Here is an 18,782-nt window from a genome sequence, read left to right as displayed (position 1 = left end):
AGCTAACTCTTTCCTGACTACAACTTTGATCTTAGTGCTCTCCAACACTTATTTCTTTACTGCCCACAAGGGGCTAAACACAGAGAGGACAAACAAGGACACACATGGATTAAGTCGATTACATCCCATCCAGTGCGTAACTGGTACTTAATTTATCGACCCCGAAAGGATGAAGGGCAAAGTCGACCTCGGCGGAATTTGAACTCAGAACGTAACGGCAGACGAAATACCGCTAAACATTTCGCCCAGCGTGCTAACGTTTCTGCCTGCTCTCCAACACTGTTGACTGTTCACCAAAACATCAACCTGCTCTTGAAAAAAAACAAACAGTATTGTAATCAACAATAGGCTGCCTCTGAATGACTGTTTGTACAGTCTTCCCCATTTATGTTCTTTGGTAAAGATTCCGTATTTAAGGGAGAAACAGAGCAGCTTATCTTTCACTTCATCTGTTTGAATGACCAACATGTGTATCTTCAAACCAATTAAGTAAAGCATGAAGTTCTTGTGGCATCTCTGTCATAAGAACAATAACTTGTTTTTGCTTTCAACACAGTATCTGGATCAGTGTTTTATAGACAAGTGGAATCCAGTTGAGCCAATGCTTTTGCAAATTTGGTACTAAATGAAATGTAAAAAAAAAAATTATGTAAATGTGTAGCTTGTTCAAAGTTGCACACGATTGAGGTAGGTCTCAAATTTGGTTCACTTCCTTTCAACTATTTGAACATTCTCATGTATATAGGGTATTGTTTGTTTGGCAAAAGAGCATACACTATAGGGTGAACTCCATTATACATAAATTTGAGAAAAGAGGCTGGTGTGACACTGAATGTACCATCTGCAACCCACATATCAAATGACTCTATATGTTGGTGCCAGCTCACTTTTCTGAAGATTAAAATCTAATTGGGGTTTGGTTCACTTGAGAGATATGTATTTTGTATTCTTTTGGCAAAACTAATTACTGTAAATTGGCTAGATTAGCCTGTGATATGTTGTTAAACATTCACTTTAACTACAGTCAGGGACCCAAGAGTCTCTGCTGCTCTTTTATTGTTTTAGCTTTGTTATAAAATATGCTACTTTATGTACCAGTGAAGCTTCATGTAAATGGAAATTTAACATTTTTACTATCTCTCCAGCTTTTGTATGTGGTCTTGCTTAGCATTGATTTCTCTGCTTGCAGTATCAAAATTTCAATTCATAGTCAACTTTGCTTACTTTGTCAAAGTTGTATAGAAATCCATTGTGAGAAAATTTTTCTATTCTATGTTTTTTTCAATATTTCTCCAGCCATCATATATGAATATATATATATATATATATATATATACACACACACACACTCACACAAAAAGTGAGGCAGAAAGCCAAATGAAGTTTAGTAGTCAAGTAGTTTGTTTACAAGTTGTCAACTAGAATAAAAACAAAATTTTCATGGTGTCAAAAGGCCATGGGGATAAAACATCTTATGCCAGATAAGCCACAAATAGGCAGGGTAAAACTGGTCAAAACATCCCATACTTGCTCATATATTGGCTTGTATTACAGTCCTCATAAATCGGTATACCTTTAAGCATTATCATTCTGCCCCTCACTACAGATTGTGGTACTATCAGATGCATTGATTATTGCATTGAAGCTAGTATACTTTGCTGGATGTGCATGTACAACAGAGAGTAAGCATCTTGAGAGAAAAGAAGGGCTGATCTCTGGAGAAAGACATGGGATGAGATGGTGAAGCATGATCTTCGAACGTTGGACCTCATGGAAGCAATGGCTAGTGACCAAGACCTTTGGCGATATGCCATGCTTGAGGAGACCTGTGAAGCTAAGTGAAATTGTAATCATGGTCAATGCCAGTGTCACATAAATGGCATGTAAAAAGCACCTTTTGAGTGTTGGGCCTCAGGGAGGCATCTGGTACCTATGCTGGTGGCACATAAAAAGCATCTGTTGAGCGTTGGGCCTCAGGGAAGCAATGTGTCGAATGCCAGTGTCACATGGATGGTACTTGTGCTGGTGGAACATAAAAAGCACCTTTTGAGCGGCCTCAAAGAGGCAATGACATGACCGGCACTTTTGTCAATATGCCATGCTTTAGAAGACCCATCAAACCAAATGAGATCGCAGTTGTGGTGGATACTGGTGTCGTCCAACTGGCACCTGTGCCAGTGGCACATAAATGTACCCATTACACTCTGTGAGTGGTTGATGTTAGGAAGGGCATCCAGCCATAGAAACCATGCCAAATCAGACCAGAGTCTGGTGCAGTCCCTCAGCTTGCCAGCCCTGGTCAAACCATCCAACCCATGCCAGCATTGTCAATGGACATTAAATGATGATGATGATGTCAGTACAGACTGAAAATGCTTGTTATCATAGTTCATTCTGTCCTTTAATTAAATTTTTGGCATTTCTTTTAAATATCTTCATTATTTAGTTAATTTGAAGCTATGAAGCTATCTTTTATAAGCTTTTGTTGATGATCAACTGATGTGGCTGGTATTTGGGATACCCACATATGTTTGTATGTATTGTGTATATTATCTCTACAATTATTTGAAGTTGAGTCTTCACTCTGAATATTCAGTTTTCTCGTTTCTGTTTATTACACTGAAATTCAAACTCAGCTGTGAATGAACTTTACCTACTTCTAATAAGGAATTTATTTTCCCCTCATTTGCCTATTCACTGGCATACACACTCATAATTTTTTGCCAACATTTCGTATCAGTTCTAATATACATCTTGGTGTAAATTTGGTTAGACTTAATAATTTTTGTGTAGGTTAATAAATTTAATGAAAGAAAAAGTGTTTATGTCATTAACCTCCTGTACTATATTTCTTTTGCAACTCTACAAGCCCTCAAATTAGCAGTAGTCATCTCAGTAGCAGTTTAAGCCGCAGACCATTGAACAACAGAGCTGATCAAGACCAAAGCAGCTACACAAGGTAAATTATCTTTACAAATTTATCTTCCACTTTCTGTTGTCATGATATTATGAATATCATGACAACAGAACTAAAGAACTAGTGAAAAATTTCGTCAATGGGGGAATATCAGCTAACATCAATTAAATTTTTTTTTTGCTAGCTCAAACTTTACATTGCAAAGTGCAGAATGTAAACATTTACATACACTATAGGGTGAACATATACATGTGAATGTCTTTTTATGGTGAGTGTCAGCTATAGCCTAGTCACTTGTATAGTTAACTAGGTGATACATGAAGGAGTCATACCCAATGACTGGTGCAGCAGCATAATAGTCAACTACTACAAAGGTAAAGGTGATGCTTTAGATACAAATAATTACAGAGGTATCAAGCTGTTGGGTCAGGTAATGAAGGTTACAGAGAGGTTCATAGCCCAACTGATTAGGGAGAGAGTCAGCTTGGATGAGATGCAGTTTGGTTTTGTGCCAGGGAAAAGCACCACTGATGCCATATTTCTGGTGAAACAGCTGCAGGAGAAATACCTAGCCAAAGATAAGGCAATAACGGAGAAATTGAAGACAGGATGCCCCTGGGAGCTCCTATATGCTGATGACCTTGCTCTAATTGCTGAATCACTATCAGAAGTAGAGGCAAAGTTTCAAGTGTGGAGACAAGGATTAGAATTGAAGGGCCTTAAAATCAGCCTAGCTAAAACCAAAGTCCTAATATGTAGGAAGGCAGGCAAATCACAAACGCCTTCAGGTAGATGGCCCTGCTCGATCAGTAGAAAAGGCGTAGGTAGAAACTCTATAAGATGCACCAAGTGTAAGCTATGGATACATAAGAGGTGCAGCAATGTCAAAGGAAGACTAACTAGGAAAATAGTTTTTGTATGTGGCAGATGCTCAGGAGCAATAAACACTGAAAATGCTCAGAGACTAACTTCTGCCACATTCCAGGGAGAAAAACTAGAAATTGTTGATAGCTTCCGTTACCTAGGTGACCAAGTCAGTAGCGGGGGCGGGTGTGCTGAAAGTGTAACTGCTAGAGTAAGAATAGCCTGGGCAAAGTTCAGAGAGCTCTTACCTCTGCTGGTGACAAAAGGCCTCTCGCTCAGAATAAAAGGCAGACTGTATGACACATGTGTACAAACAGCCATGCTACATGGCAGTGAAACTTGGGCCGTGACTGCTGAGGACATGCGTAAGCTCACAAGAAACGAAGCCAGTATGCTCCGATGGAAATGTAATGTTAGTGTTCATACTCGACAGAGTGTAAGTACCTTGAGAGAAAAGTTGGATCTAAGAAGCATCAGTTGTGGTGTGCAAGAGAGACGTTTGCGCTGGTATGGTCATGTAGCGAGAATGGATGAAGATAGTTGTGTGGAAAAGTGCCACACCCTAGCGGTTGAGGGAACCTGTGGAAGAGGAAGATCCAGGAAAACCTGGGACAAGATGACCAGAGACCGAGACCTATGGAAGTATGCTGTGCGTGGGAAGACCCGGCAGGACAAGTGAGACCATAACCCATGGCCTCTACCTGGGATGTAGCCAGCCCATTTATGCATACCTTTCCTTCTTGTGACACAAACCCTACTTGTGAAGGCCTGTTGAGGCAAGTGAAAATCAAAATCAAAATCGAAATTGATCAACATCAATGGAAATTGTAGCTGTGATACCAGTGCCGATGGCACGTAAGAGACCATCCAAACGTGGCCGTTGCCAGCGCCGCCCCGACTGGCCTCCGTGCTGGTGGCACATAAAATGCACCATCTGATTGTGGCCGTTGCCAGCCTCGTCTGGCACCTGTGCAGGTGGCACGTAAAAAGCACCCACTACACTCGCGGAGTGGTTGGCGTTAGGAAGGGCATTCAGCCGTAGAAACACTGCCAGATCAGACTGGGCCTGGCACAGCCTTCTGGCTTCCCAGACCCCAGTTGAACCGTCCAACCCATGCTAGCATGGAAAATGGACGTTAAACGATGATGATGATGTTCAGTTGTGAATGTGGCTACAAATAGTGCCCAATATGAAGTAAATGCCCTTTACACAGGAAAAAAAAATATTAACATTGTCAACTCTTTTCCATGAAAGAATATTTTTATTTAAATCATATGCTGTACATTTTAAAATTTCTCAGTGCTTCAAAATATTTAAAATGTATATGTGAGCGAGTATGTGTGTGTGCATGCACTCTCACATGCACAAGAGTTAGGAATTCTGACAAAGCAAAACATCTCTCCTGCTCTTTATACCTATGACTAGGGATTTTTTTTTAGCCAAAATATCAGGGTTATTTATAAGTTTTATTGCAAAAGTTTAATCTTTGTTTATATTTACTTAGCACCTATGCTGATACAACGTAAAAAGTACATGCTGTCAAGTGGTTGGAAAGGGCATCCAACTGTAGAAATGAGGCAAAACAGATGATGTGAACTTGGTACTGCTTCCCAGCTCTGGCCAAACTGTCCAACCTGTGACAGCATAGAAAACAGACATTAAATGATGATGATGATTGCAGTGGCTGTGTGGTAAGTAGCTTGCTTACCAACCACATGGTTCTGGGTTCAGCCCCACTGCGTGGCACATTGGGCAAGTGTCTCCTACTATAGCCCCGGGCCGACCAAAGCCTTGTAAGTGGATTTGGTAGACGGAAACTGAAAAAAGCATGTCGTATATATATATATATATAGATATATATATATATATATATGTATATGTTTGTGTGTCTGTGTTTGCCCCTCCCAACATCGCTTGACAACCAATGCTGTTGTGTTTATTTCCCCGTCAAAAAATTGGGGTTTGGAGTTTGTGTGTGCATGTGAGTGAGAGATATAGAGATTGTCTGTTGTGACAGCCATACTACTGCCCTACCCATCTCCATGCTGCAATAACAAAAAAGGAGGAGGAGGAGTGGGGTGAGTGAAGCAAGTCATGTGGGTCAACAATAATAAATTTTGGTACAAGGTTAGCAATTTCAGGGGAAGGGGTAAGTCAATTACATCAATCTCAGTACGCAACTGGTATTTATTTTATCAACCATGAAATGTAAAGTCAACTTCAGCAGCAGTTTGAACTCAGAATGTTAAGACACAAAATGCTGCTAAGTTTTCAAAATAATTATAATCCTTTCTGCAATAGGAACAAAGACTGGATTTTCATGAGAAGGAGTAAGTTGATTATACTGACCCTAGTGCGTGGCTAGTACTTAATTTATCAACCCTGAAAGGATGAAAGGCAAAGTCTATCTCAACTGCAGGATATGATTTAAACATTAGTTGCTGCTTCTAGAAAGTTGAGTGACTATATAAAGTTGCCTTCATTAGATTCTGTTGTTAATCTCAATGAAAACCAGAAAATGGATTCAGTAGGAGTGCAACAATTGTTAATCTTTTTGTACTTAATGTGCTTTGCAGCATAATGATTGGGTTTAATGAGAATAGTACCTCCCCACATAGTATTGCATTGTTTTTTAGCCCAACATTTCCCTTATTGAGCAAACCTCTGAGCAAAATCCTTTTTACTATATCTCTCTCCTTAAGATGGTGAGGTTTCATTTAAAGGGGATTTAGCTGCCATTACTAGCATGTGGAGTGATTTAGCATTTTAACTACTCATTTAAAATTTTTTATAAAATATATTTACTTCATATTCATTGTTTCCTGCTTAACTTTGTTCATTAATTTGTATATATTTATTTACATTTTCTCCATAGTTTGCGTGAACCAGGAGTCTCCTCATCTGCTGTTCCTGCTAAAGCTGGCATGTCTTGGATTACAAAGCTCCTTATAATGATTGTGTTGGGTTTTATGTTGTGGATGATATTCATGAACTTTGAGTATCAACCTTCAGTACCTAGTCTAACAAGTACCAATTAAAATGGTCACCTCCATGAATTCCTCATAATCGAATAACTGCATGCCAATTTCATTTTTCTTTTTTTTCTCTAAATTGTAGTTTAAAATAAAAATTATTTTTCCTATTGGATTATTTTATCTATGACAGTTATATCAAAAGTAAGGTCCTTTTAAATTTATTTTGTTAGTTTCTAATTTAGCTATGTTATGAATAAACTTTGTTTTAGGAATAGACACACACACACACAAATATATAATACTATCAGTGATGATAAATAAACTAACTTTAGGTTAGTGAAAATATATTTGTGACATACTTCTAAGAGCAAATTCACTGCAGTTACTATGAGGAAAGAATTCTCACTTATGGCAAAGGGTGTAAAAACACCATATCTTTTCACTCTCTCTCTCCCTCTCTAATGGACTTCCTTTCACTTTGTGTATTCCTCATCACTGCATTGCATTGGTACTTGTATATTTTGACCAGGCAGTCTGCGAGCACAACCAGTCACTAATATTGACTGCTCTAAGATAAAGCTATGGTTTTAGGACTGCCTTTCTTCAGTACCTCCTAAAGAAGGTTAAAAAGCCAGAAACACATCTGTTAGAGAGACACTGAGCAGATAAGGTGTTTTTACACCTTTTATCCCATGAAGAAGAATTTTTATCTCCATAGTAAATGCAGTGAATTTATCTTTAGAAGTCAAATTATGCCACAACCCATATTTTAACTAACCTGAAGTTCACGTGTGTGAGTGAGAGAAAGTTTTGTTTTATAGCAGTAAGCTATTTATGCAATCTTGTAATAATGGCACTTTTAATTTAGTGTTTCTTGTTCTTTAAGTTCTTAAATTCAAACCAATATTAAGGACAAAATGTACATACTTTCAGTATTACTCAGCTGCATGGTGTATTTTTTCCTTTTTTAATGTATGTATACATAAATGGAAGTGAAGTAGACACTGGACTTGGATTGTGAAGGAATTAAAGTGCTATATATATATATATATATATATATATATATATATATATATATATATATATATAATTTTTTGTACAACTTACTTGGCATGCATATCAATTGCTTTAATAATAATTTTTCTAAAGATTATTTTTATTTTCTAATTTTACTTTTAGTGTATGTATATACAGCAAAAAAATAATAACTTGAAATAAATTTCTTTCAATGTAGTAATTTCATTTATTTTGTAAACCAATTACTGTTTGTGGTTTTTATCTTTTTAATTGGGTCCAAACATTACTTAGTAAACAACATAATTGAAGTTTGGCATAAGATTTTGATTATGAACACAACAGTGCTAATAATGGAATATGAACTAATTGTTTTTTTCTGATCTCAGCTTTCATGTTTTTGTTTATTCAGGTCTAGATGTATTTTTCTTCTTTCTTTTTTAAAAATTCTTTTTAATTCAGATTACTCTGTCAGACATAATGCTTATTTATTCAAATGGTTTGAATTTATCATGCATTATCTTGTAGTTTTAAGATTTCAATAACATGATTGTGTATTTTTAGAATAACATTCTGTGGTAGGTGTGAGAGGCTGATTCTAGTCAGTTTGAATGGGAAACGGATCTTAATGTAATTTCAGATTTGGCTACTATTTCTAGCAGGTCAAGGAAGCATGTAGTGACTTTCTCATTGTCTTGAGCTGTCGATTCTTTGGCTGGTTGGGCTCAACATTGAGTTTTCTAGGCAAGCCTTAACTCTTTTGGAATGCTGAATTTGTTTGTATTTTTTATAGTGTCGAAAATTGATTTTTTTTTCATACAAAAAGGAAATTGTAACACATCTTACATGAGACCTTTTATTTAATTTTACACCATTTACCAGAATATTTGCAACATACTGCTGTTTATCCCAGATTTATTTGGATTTTCCTCCTTTTTTGCATCTCCTTTTTCTCCCAGGCAAATATTAAGCAGTTGAGACACATTTCCCTTTAGCTAGACAGGCAATCCCCCCCCCCCCCCACCTTTTTTATTTTTTTAAATTTTACCTTTTTTTATATTAACCCATCACTACAAGACTATCCTCATACCTGTGGTGTGCTGAACTTCCTTTATCTACAGCAACTTATTACTGAGTCGACAACAATTAAGTCTCTTTAGCAACACCTACACAGTACAGTGAGAAGGTATTAATTATTGACCCTTCAGTGAGCAGGCTAGCAATTTTTCACAGTCACCATCTTCAACATTGCATGTTTCAACAATGCTGGTAAAAAGAAAATAAATAAAACTCCAATCAAGTAGCCAAACAAATCTCTTACATTTCACTATATAGGAAGTAGATACTCACTCTGCAGTTGTATGGTTTCAATGCTATACCACTGCACAGTACCTTGAGCAAATGTCTTTTATCATAGCTTTGGGTCAACCGATGCTTTTTTAATTAAATTTGGTAAATGACCTGGAGTCTAGTCTGTTGAAAACATTTGTTCAGGTTCTCTGATCAGAAGACAACCGCCCCACCGCCATCACCACCAGTTTCTCTGGCTAGATTATAAACAAAAAAATTCTGAAGTGGAGTGCTGTTTTTTATTTATTTACAAAAACTTAGTTTTTGCATAATTTTTTTTTAAGGCATGGAAAGTAGTGTGTACACTAATGTTCACAATACATTGGCAGCAGCAGGGTTTGTATTTGTGTAAGTCTAGTAATTCATTGAGTCACAGCTACATCAGTAGAAGGGATCTGCTGCTCCTTCCTCTATAGACAACTTGCACAACCAGCTCAGCTAAGGAAACAAAATTCTGACATTATTATTTACTTACTTTTTTTGTGTGTATTATTGTTCACATTTTTTTCATGTTTTGAATGACTCAGTTGCATTCTATTTCTCTTTTATAAGTGAACGTACAAGCTGGTCAGATCTTTTCATTTGGGGCTTCAATGCTTAAAAGCAAAGCTAAATTAGATTTAAAATCAAATCATTTTCCTGCATAAAATTTTAAAGGGGAAATTTAATTAATCTATACTTAATTTGATATTTTTCTTTTCTAGTAGCTTTTCCTAATGCGTGATTTGACTATGTCCATTAAAGAGCAAGTGTTTTCTGTAACAATACCTTGTTTGTGGAGATTCTGAAGTTGTGCTTCCATATTCCTTTTGTCTTTACCTAAAGTCCAGCACACCCGAATGGAGAGCTGTAGAAGAGCAACATAGATGGTATTGTCTACAATGTCAAAGTTTTGCATGCAGTTGAGTGCTGTCTCTGCATACCGATGAGCCATATAAGGTCGGTCTAGTTGATGATAACAAGCAGCTATTGCACATAGGGTCAACATGACATCTGGGTGAGCATCTGAATGTACCTTCTCTTGGATGGGAAGATACTTTTCCATCAAAGGAATTGCTTGAGAGTATTTATGGTCATTTATTAGGCTATAGGCAGTCTGCAGTTCTTTTAGGTAGAAAAAATTAGCAAATTCTTCTGAATATCGTATTTCAGAAATAGAGAAAATGTGAGTGAGATACTGTTCGAATGCTCTGCTACGACGAGCAATTGTCTCACTAGTGAAGTTACCTGTTAGAAGTTTTTTAGGGAAGAAAATGTCTTCCATCTTATGGGGAATCTTCTTTTTCAACCTGTGGTGAAGCTTTGCAAAATCAGAGTAACGTTTCTCTATCATGGTTGGCATTTTATCAATCCCAGAGTTCTTGCTGATTAGCACTGTGTACATCTATAATTGAAACAAACAGAAGCAGTTAAATTATCAAATATCTGAATCATTGCTGCCATCCTCACAAAATATTGGGTTCTTACTCAAGTCCAGTTTTTTGTAGGGGCGGGGGTATTGTCTATCTTACTCAATTAGATATATACAATCATATAGTTTTGAGTTTAATCTCATTGCATGGTACCTTGGTGAATACTTCAGTAGTGAAGGCATGTGGGTTAGTGATTAGGGTACTTGGCTCATGATTATAAGGTCAGGAGTTCAATTCCTGGTGACATTTTGTGTCCTTGTGGAAGACACTTTATTTCATGTTGCTCTAATCATTTCAGCTGGCAAAAATGAGTTGTACCTGTAATTCAAAGAGTCAGCCTTGTCACATTCTGAGTTATGCTGAATCTCCCTAAGAACTATGTTTAATTTCACAAGCAGGCTCAACTAGAACCCTCACTGATGGAGTGCCAGTTACTTTGAAAGGAAATCTGAAAGCTCCTGTCAAGGACTGTGTCTGTTTTGGGATGGTTGACTTGACTTACCACCTAGTCTTTGGGTGGCTTGACCCTAGTTGTCTTCATTCTGAGGATTTCTTATTCCAACTAGTCTCAAGTTGTACAAGAGGTTACGAGTTGTCCTTCCTCTGCATTGAACCATTAAAAAGTATTATCAATCTTATAATCTGTAGATGAGGTAGACCGAGGACATCATGGGACAAGGTGGTGTAGCATGATCTTTGAATGTTGGGCCTCACAGAGGCAATGACAAGCGACTGAGAGCTTTGGAAGACCTGTCAAACCAAGTGAGACCGTTGCTGTGGCTGATGCCAGTGCTATCTAACTGGCATGTAAAAAGCACCGTTGGAATTTTGGGCCTCATGGAAGCAGTGACAGGTGACCAAGACCTTTGGCAATATACCGTGCTTGTGTAGACCTGTCAAGCTAAGTGAGACTGTAGTCGTGGCTGATACCAGTAGCACATGAAAAAACATTCACTACACTCTTGGAGTGGTTGGCATTAGGAAGGGCATCCAGCCATAGAAACTTTGCCAAATCAAATCAATTTTCAGTCAAACCATCCAGCCCATGCCAGCATGGAAAACAGACATTAAATGATGATGTTGAACCTTGATACATTTTGAATTTAAAATGTAGAGGGATGAGACTATATTGTATTGCATTAGGCATGGCTCTTTAATTCTACTGAATTTCCATCAGGAATTGTTTGAGAGTATCTATGATCATTTATTAGGCTACTGGCAGTCTGGACTTCTTTTAAGTAGAAAAAATGACAAAATTCTTCTGAATATCATATTTCAGAAATGGAGAAAAGTTCTTCAGAGTTGCTATGATTGTATCAGAAAATAGAGGTAAGTGTGTACATGGTAATAGTTGAGCTTCCAGTACTAGCTATTTCTAGATAAGTTGTCTCTAACTAGTTTGGATTCCCATTTATACTGTTAACACTGATGCTGATAGACTGAAATTGCACCATTTTCGTTGACCAAATCATTTTATGTTCTTGTACATAACCAACCTTACAAAGCTTTACAAAGGAGATTTTATGAGGTTACCTGACCTGCTGGAATGTAATTTGAAGGAAATTTGGCTGCTACTTCTAGCAGCCAAATTTCCTTCAAATTACACTATCCCACCTAGGAAACAAAAGGAAATTTAGCTGCTATTTTTAGTATGTTGAGTGAACATGCAGATGTTTTTATACTGGTGCAATTTGATCATGAGAAAATCCATTATTAGCTTTTTATTCTACACTACCACAATTGTTGCTGGGGAATTTCAGAAAAGACACCACCAGTTGTCTTTCTTACCTCGAAGTTAGATTCACCTTTAGCTTTGGATAAGAGCTGTATGTATGTTACTGTTAATGGACAACATGCCATTCCAGCTCATACATCACATACTTCTGCTAACAGGTGGATTCTTCCTTGGCTATAAGGGATTCTCCAGTAATAAAACCAAAGGGAGATAAAACGTCAGAAGTTGAGAAATATCAATGACAAAAAAGAGCTAACTCACCACAAATGAGGAACGTCCCTGTTTGACTTTATCAGCTGAAGTCACTTCAAAATTGACTCGCTCATTTCCATAATATTGCCCATCAAATGGTACTCGATCTGGATAAGATGCCGGTTCTGTAAAGGAAGGTGGTATTTGGCATGTAATTCCCTACAAAACATCATGTCTATAGTATTGGCTAAAATAGAGTAGTACTGCAAAGTAATATTTGGTAAGAAGGGCTAGCAAAGTTAGATGTAATTAGAACATATACAGTACTCAAACTAAGCCATGAAAGAACCTCCATAGTCATTTGACTTACAAGGAACCAAATTTCCTCAAATCACACTCTACTATCTTGAAAAGGGAGGATTACAAAATGACAATGATATTAGCTGTAACTCTTTTGATCATATTGTATACCTGTTCAACCAGGGTTGATTTAGGGCTCAGCTACTACTGATCCAGAAATCCAGTAACTTGGACACTCAAACACAGTAGGTTAATAGAACTGTTCCCTAAAATCTCAGATAACTGGTTTTGTTCAACAAAAGACAACATTATCATTCACTTCAGTGGACGTGTTGGGAAGCTCTTTGATAGATTTCATGGCAGTTACAGCCTTGGTTCTAGAAATGAGGGAACAAAGCTGCTGGAGTTTTGTGATGCAAATGACTTGCTTGATTTGCAATACTGATTTCAGGAAACCTGCCAGCCATCTGATCACCTATCTATCTGGTGAGTAAACAAGCGAGATTGACTACATTCTCACTAGAAACATGCATGGATGCAAAGTCCTTAGGTGAAGAATGTACAACTCTTCATACGTTAGTGGTTAGTGACCTATAGCTAAAAGGGCCTAGAGAGACAAACCAATATGGAAAAGGTTATGGAAGCTCAAGGATCTTTCAAGCTAGAGATTTAGCAATGTTCTAAATGAAGCATTTGATGAAAAAGAGGAAGCGATAAAGACATAACATAAAAGACAACTTGGAAGTTCTTATGGAATAACCTAATAAGGATGACAATCTGTGGCTGGAGCAAATCTTCTGCCAGACTAATGGTGGTGGAATAGTGAGGTTGATAGGACCACAAAAGAGAAGAGATGGGTCTGGAGAAAGTGGAAAGTTGGGGGTAGCGAAAAACCATATCAGGTAGCTAAAAGGGAATCTTGGTGACAGGTTTATCTAGCTAGAGCAGAAGTAGAAAGAAAGGGTTTGCCATTGTCTTACAGTATGAAGATCAGAGACTTGAGGTGTTCTGGACAACTAGACAGTGTGTAGGAATGGATAATGTTATACTTGCACTTAGTGATTCAGAAAAGAAAGAGGCATGGAAGAGATACTATGAAAGCCTATTAAATGTGGAGAAAGAAAGGGTGTCTCCTCTATGTGAAATCAACAGAAGCACCAGCAGTGTGATGGCAATTTAAGATATGAAGACAGAAAGCCCCTGGTCCATCAGAATTTACTTCTTAAAATATCTGGTGGAGTAGGATACAGTCTAGTCACCTGTATAGTTAATAAAGTTATTCAGGAAGGCATGACTACCCACTAATGACTGGTATAGCAGCATCATTGTCATCTGCTACAAGGGTAAGGGAGATGCCTCAGATAGAAGTAGAGATATCAAATTGCTGGACCAGGTGATGAAAGTTGTGGAGAGAGATAGAGGTTATAATCCAATTAATTAGGCTAGATTAAATGAGTGTGGCTTTGTGCAGGAGAGGACTTCTGATGCTATCTTCGTAGTCAAGCAACTGCAAGAGAAGAATTTAGCTAAGAATAATCTGTTATACTTGTCATTTGTTGATTTGGAAAATCTTCAAGAGAGTAACTTACTCAGTGATATGGTGGTCTCCGAGGATGTTAGGATTGTGAAAGTGGTACAAGAGTAAGTTAAGAGTTAGCCATTAGTAGTGATGAATTTAGGGTACAGGTAGGTGTTCACCAAGGCTCAGTTCTCTCCCCCCCCCTCTTCAGTGTCCTCCAGGCCATAACAGGAATTTAAGTCTGGATTCCCATGGGAACTACTATATGCTGATGATCTTGCTCTCATAGAAGAATCTGAAACTGACTAGAAAATAAATTCTAGGTATGGAAGCAAAACTTGAAATCAAAGGGTCTTAAGGCTGTCTTAGCAAAGATCAAGGTCCTAGTAAGCAAGAGAAAAGACAGGAACTTATCCCCTTTAAGTAAATGGCTCTGCTCAATATATAGGACAGATGTAGGCAGGATTTCTATTTGGTGTACCCAGTGCAAGCTATGGATAAAAGAAGTGCTGTAGAATCACATGAACTTTGAGAGAAAGTGCTTGTGTGTAGAATATGCATGATTTCTTCATATGCCCCAGAAGATCTCTAGAGGGTGTAGGTAGTTTTTATTACATATGTGATTTAAGTAACAGTGGAGAAGGATGTTCCAAAAGTGTAATTACTAGATTAAGAACAGGATGGAAAAAAATTCAGAGAACTTTTAGTGCTGTTGGCAACTAAAGGTCTCTCACTCTCCAAATGAAAAAATGATTGTATGGTGCTTGTGTACGAATTATGTTACATGGTAATGAGATGTAGGCCCTGAGTGCAATAGACATGCGAAGACTAGAGAGAGATGAAACTAGTATGCTCCTTTGGAAATGCAATGTCAGTGTACATGTATGACAGTGCTAGTATATTGAGAGAAAAGTTAGGTATAAGAGGAATTAGATGTAGAATGCAAGAAAGAAAACAGCATTGATTTGGTCTTGTGATGCATATGGACAAGGATAGTTGCATAAAGAAATACTAGTCACTTAAAGAGGATGGAATGTGTGGAAGACAGAAATCCATGAAGACATGGGAAAAAGTATTGAGAGCTGATCTCAAGATGCTGAACCTTAAGGAGGAAATGACTAAGGAATGAGATATCTGGCACCTTGCTGCACTTGAGAAACCTGACCATCACAACAGAATCAATATCATAAAACCACCTTGATAAATGCATGTACATGTGAAGTTGTGTCTCACTGCCTTGTCAATCTTCCTTCACATCTCATTCCTTAATACTTATCACCTCTTTATCTCTGATATTATCCAGCATCCATCTAGAGAGCAAAATAGGCACATACTATAGACATTCTTCCTCCCTTTCATTACCTTCCTCTTTCCTCCCATTTCAGAACCACTTCCTTGCCTCATATCTTCCTCCAGCCATTCTCACTCTTCTCTGCTATACTCCATCCTTAACACCTCTTTCATATCCTCTCACTCCCAATATCCTCACATATTTAACAACAAACCCCTGAACCACTCCTATACCTCTCACCTTCCATTACCTCAATCCCATCTAACCATTTCCCCTCACAATCTTACGGAATTTTCCCTTGCCCACTCACCCAGTCCAATCCTTGGTATCACTCCACTTATATTCACCCCAACAAATTTGAAGTTATGTTGACATAAATCATCCTGCAGCTCTACTTTTGAAAAATAAAAAATTATTTACTTGGAAAACAGATATAGGTGACTGGCAGGAAAGAGAAATGGTTGTAATAATGCCCCAGTAATAAATAATCATCCAAATCTTACTGACAGGGGAAAATATGTAAAACAAATATATACCTAACAAGCTTTTGTACAGTTTCCATTGACCAAATTTCACTTAGAGGGCAACTAGAATTTCTAGTAGAAGACACTTGCTCAAAGTGCCATGCTGTAGGATGAAACCCAAAACCACAATATTATGAAACAAGCTTCTACACAGCTCACATGTACCAAAATCCATTCATGAGACTTTGGTAGAAGGCAATTGTGCAAAGAGCAATGAAGTGGGAGTGTATCCGAAACAAATTTCTTATTCCCTCACAGTCATCATGCTTGCACCCATGTGTTCAGTTAATTTTTCTTTTGCAACTATTATTGTTAACACTTGCCCACTCTTTTTATTATTTGCACTCATTTTTCTTTACTTGCATGAGTTGAGTTAGTAATTAAGCTGCATGCCCTTTCAACTTGTTTTTATCAATCAGGCAAACTAGAAACAGAAAGTTGTGTCTTGCCCAATGGTATACAGCTAAAAAAATTTGAAAACGACAAGGAAGCTTCTACATGGTGACATGATTTTATTCAAATCTTCAAACCATGCTTTTTTGTCTTAAAAACAAAGACAATTTAGATAATACAGTTCTATATTTAAGAGATGAGAAATTATGTACATTATTTACAATTGACGGCTATTTGTCCTCATCTTGTTTGTTAACACAACGTTTTGGCTGATATACCCTCCAGCCTTCATCAGGTGTCTTGGGGAAATTTCAAACCTGGGTTCTCATCCCTAAGGTATTTTTTGATGTTGTTATTATTATTATTATTATTGTTCAAGTCACTGCCTGGAAATGAACTCGGAATCTTGGGGTTAAAAACGTGGGCTACTAACCCCAAGATTCCGAGTAGCTCTAGGACAATTCTGTTTGACAGATCTATGATCAAATACATTCCTGCCATGACCATCACCCTTTTTAGGAGTATATAGTACCACATTATCTTTAATGTATCCTTGCTTTTTTTTAAAGTCAGTGGAGTATGATTCAAGAAAGATCTGGTTGCTCTTTATAGCTATTCAAGTGACTGTGTTGTAGATTCAGTATGTACCAGTAATGTATTGGTGTTGGTAAGGCAAGTGTTTTCCTTATTATTGTGTGTATATCTTTTGCCTATTTATATCATCAAAAGGTGTAAATATCAGCAACAAAACTAAAAATAACTATTCAAAAAATTGTGTGAGATTGCCTAAGTTGCACAGACTATCCCTTGATTTTGACAAATTGATCATGGCTGGAATGCCTTTGATTTATCACAGCTGAAGAACAACAGAGGTGAAGGAATCAACTCCAGTAGGGTATGAGTTAGTAAGTATATATGCATACATGTATGTAGATAGAAAGGTAGGTTGTTTTGTTTTGTTTGCTTTTCTTATTCTAATTTATATTGGAGGTACTGGAGGTGGGGAAATAAAATGTGAGGTTCATGATTTACCAAAAGTAATAGATAAGACCCCTTCCTCTAGATAAAAACCAATAAAAAGTGTCTGTGGCTCTATATGCAGGAACAGAAAGGGCCTGGGATACTGATACTGTATGGTTGTTGCTGCAATTTGATAGAAGCTTCCTTTGATTCGGCACATTGCCAATCTTGGAAGGAGACAGGTATGATCTATTGAATTGTGTACTAATATATTACTGGTACATATGTCATCAATACCCCCATAGGTAGGTGGGAGACATAAAACATAGATAACTAAAGCAGAATGTGAACTCAAAACAGATATCAAATGCAGATAATGTAAACCTTTTGATTCTTTCCATCAACCTATATAATTATTTAATGAATAGTCAGTATTTTTAGACCATTGGACATACTCCCAAGAGGGTTTTAGTTATGGTCCTTTCAGAGTTCAAATCCTGCTGAGGTTAACTGTGGCATTTGATCTTCCATGATTGATAAATTAAAGTACCAGTTAATTACTGGGGTTAATGTAATCAATGATACATTCCTACCAAATTTCTGGTCTTGAGATTTAGTAGGAAGTTACTAAGAAATGTTATTTGGTAAGCATCAGATAAAATGGAAAAATGGATGATAAATGATAATGATAGTTGAGTAGTCTTGTTATCTGTTAGGGTGCAGAAATTTCCAAAGTATAACATTTGATATAGCTCAGTTTTCAGCCCAACAGCAAAGCCTACCTTGCATTGAGTATCAATGGTAGAATTATGTGAAATGTGTTAACCCTATCCAAGTCAATTACATCCTCCCCTTAAATTTCTAGCCTTGTGCCTATATAAAAAAGTATTAGCATCTCCAGTATTGTTTACCTAACTATCAAGCTTTGCTCCAATTACTATGTGATTAGATTGGAGCATCTACTATTCAAGTTCTAAAAAGGATGTATTCCACTAGTTGGCACCCTCAATCTGGCAAGCTAGGCATGCGATGGCTGCTGATCTGTCGACACTGAGGTTGCGCCACCAACATGGATTCCTAGACAGTAATTAGGTGTGGTCACAGTCCATGAGACATACTTTTCCATATGGAGCTGCAGTCTTGGATGTAGCCAAAGGTGAATCTGGGCACCTGAAGTTTATAATGAAGTTGGGCACTCAGCCCTCTGTCAACTGGGCAACAGGATTGGTGGATGTTCCACTCTAGCAATTTATAGAGAATTAGTAGTAGGGAAGAGTAAAAACATTCTTGAGGAAGCTCTGAGTATTGATAAAAATGAATTGGTTTGACTGGTCT

At 37.4% G+C, this 18,782-nt stretch overlaps 1 protein-coding gene and 1 long non-coding RNA gene across 3 annotated transcripts in view; one reads left to right on the top strand and one right to left on the bottom strand.

The window, feature by feature from the left end:
- The first annotated feature begins 2,800 nt into the window (after positions 1–2,800).
- LOC115221700 lies at positions 2,801–7,558 on the top strand. The gene is made up of 2 exons (XR_003882644.2): positions 2,801–2,959; positions 6,658–7,558. It is a non-coding gene; the product is annotated as an uncharacterized LOC115221700 (long non-coding RNA).
- A 1,019-nt stretch (positions 7,559–8,577) lies between these two features.
- Positions 8,578–18,782, bottom strand: part of LOC115221715 (sorting nexin-20) — a 14,871-nt gene continuing 4,666 nt past the window's right edge. For both annotated transcript variants that reach the window (XM_036510784.1, XM_029791923.2), the window contains 2 exons: positions 12,530–12,645; positions 8,578–10,505 (listed from right to left, as the gene is read on the bottom strand). In XM_036510784.1, coding sequence (XP_036366677.1) covers positions 9,822–10,505; positions 12,530–12,645 — 800 coding nt within the window. In that variant the 3' untranslated portion in view covers positions 8,578–9,821. The remainder of the gene's footprint in view (positions 10,506–12,529; positions 12,646–18,782) is intronic.

This window comes from Octopus sinensis, linkage group LG18, assembly GCF_006345805.1.
Source record: "Octopus sinensis linkage group LG18, ASM634580v1, whole genome shotgun sequence".
In the NCBI taxonomy this organism is placed as follows: Eukaryota; Metazoa; Mollusca; class Cephalopoda; order Octopoda; family Octopodidae; genus Octopus; species Octopus sinensis.
Note: the sequence above shows the minus strand (reverse complement) of the source record. Positions and strands in the feature narration are given on the sequence as shown.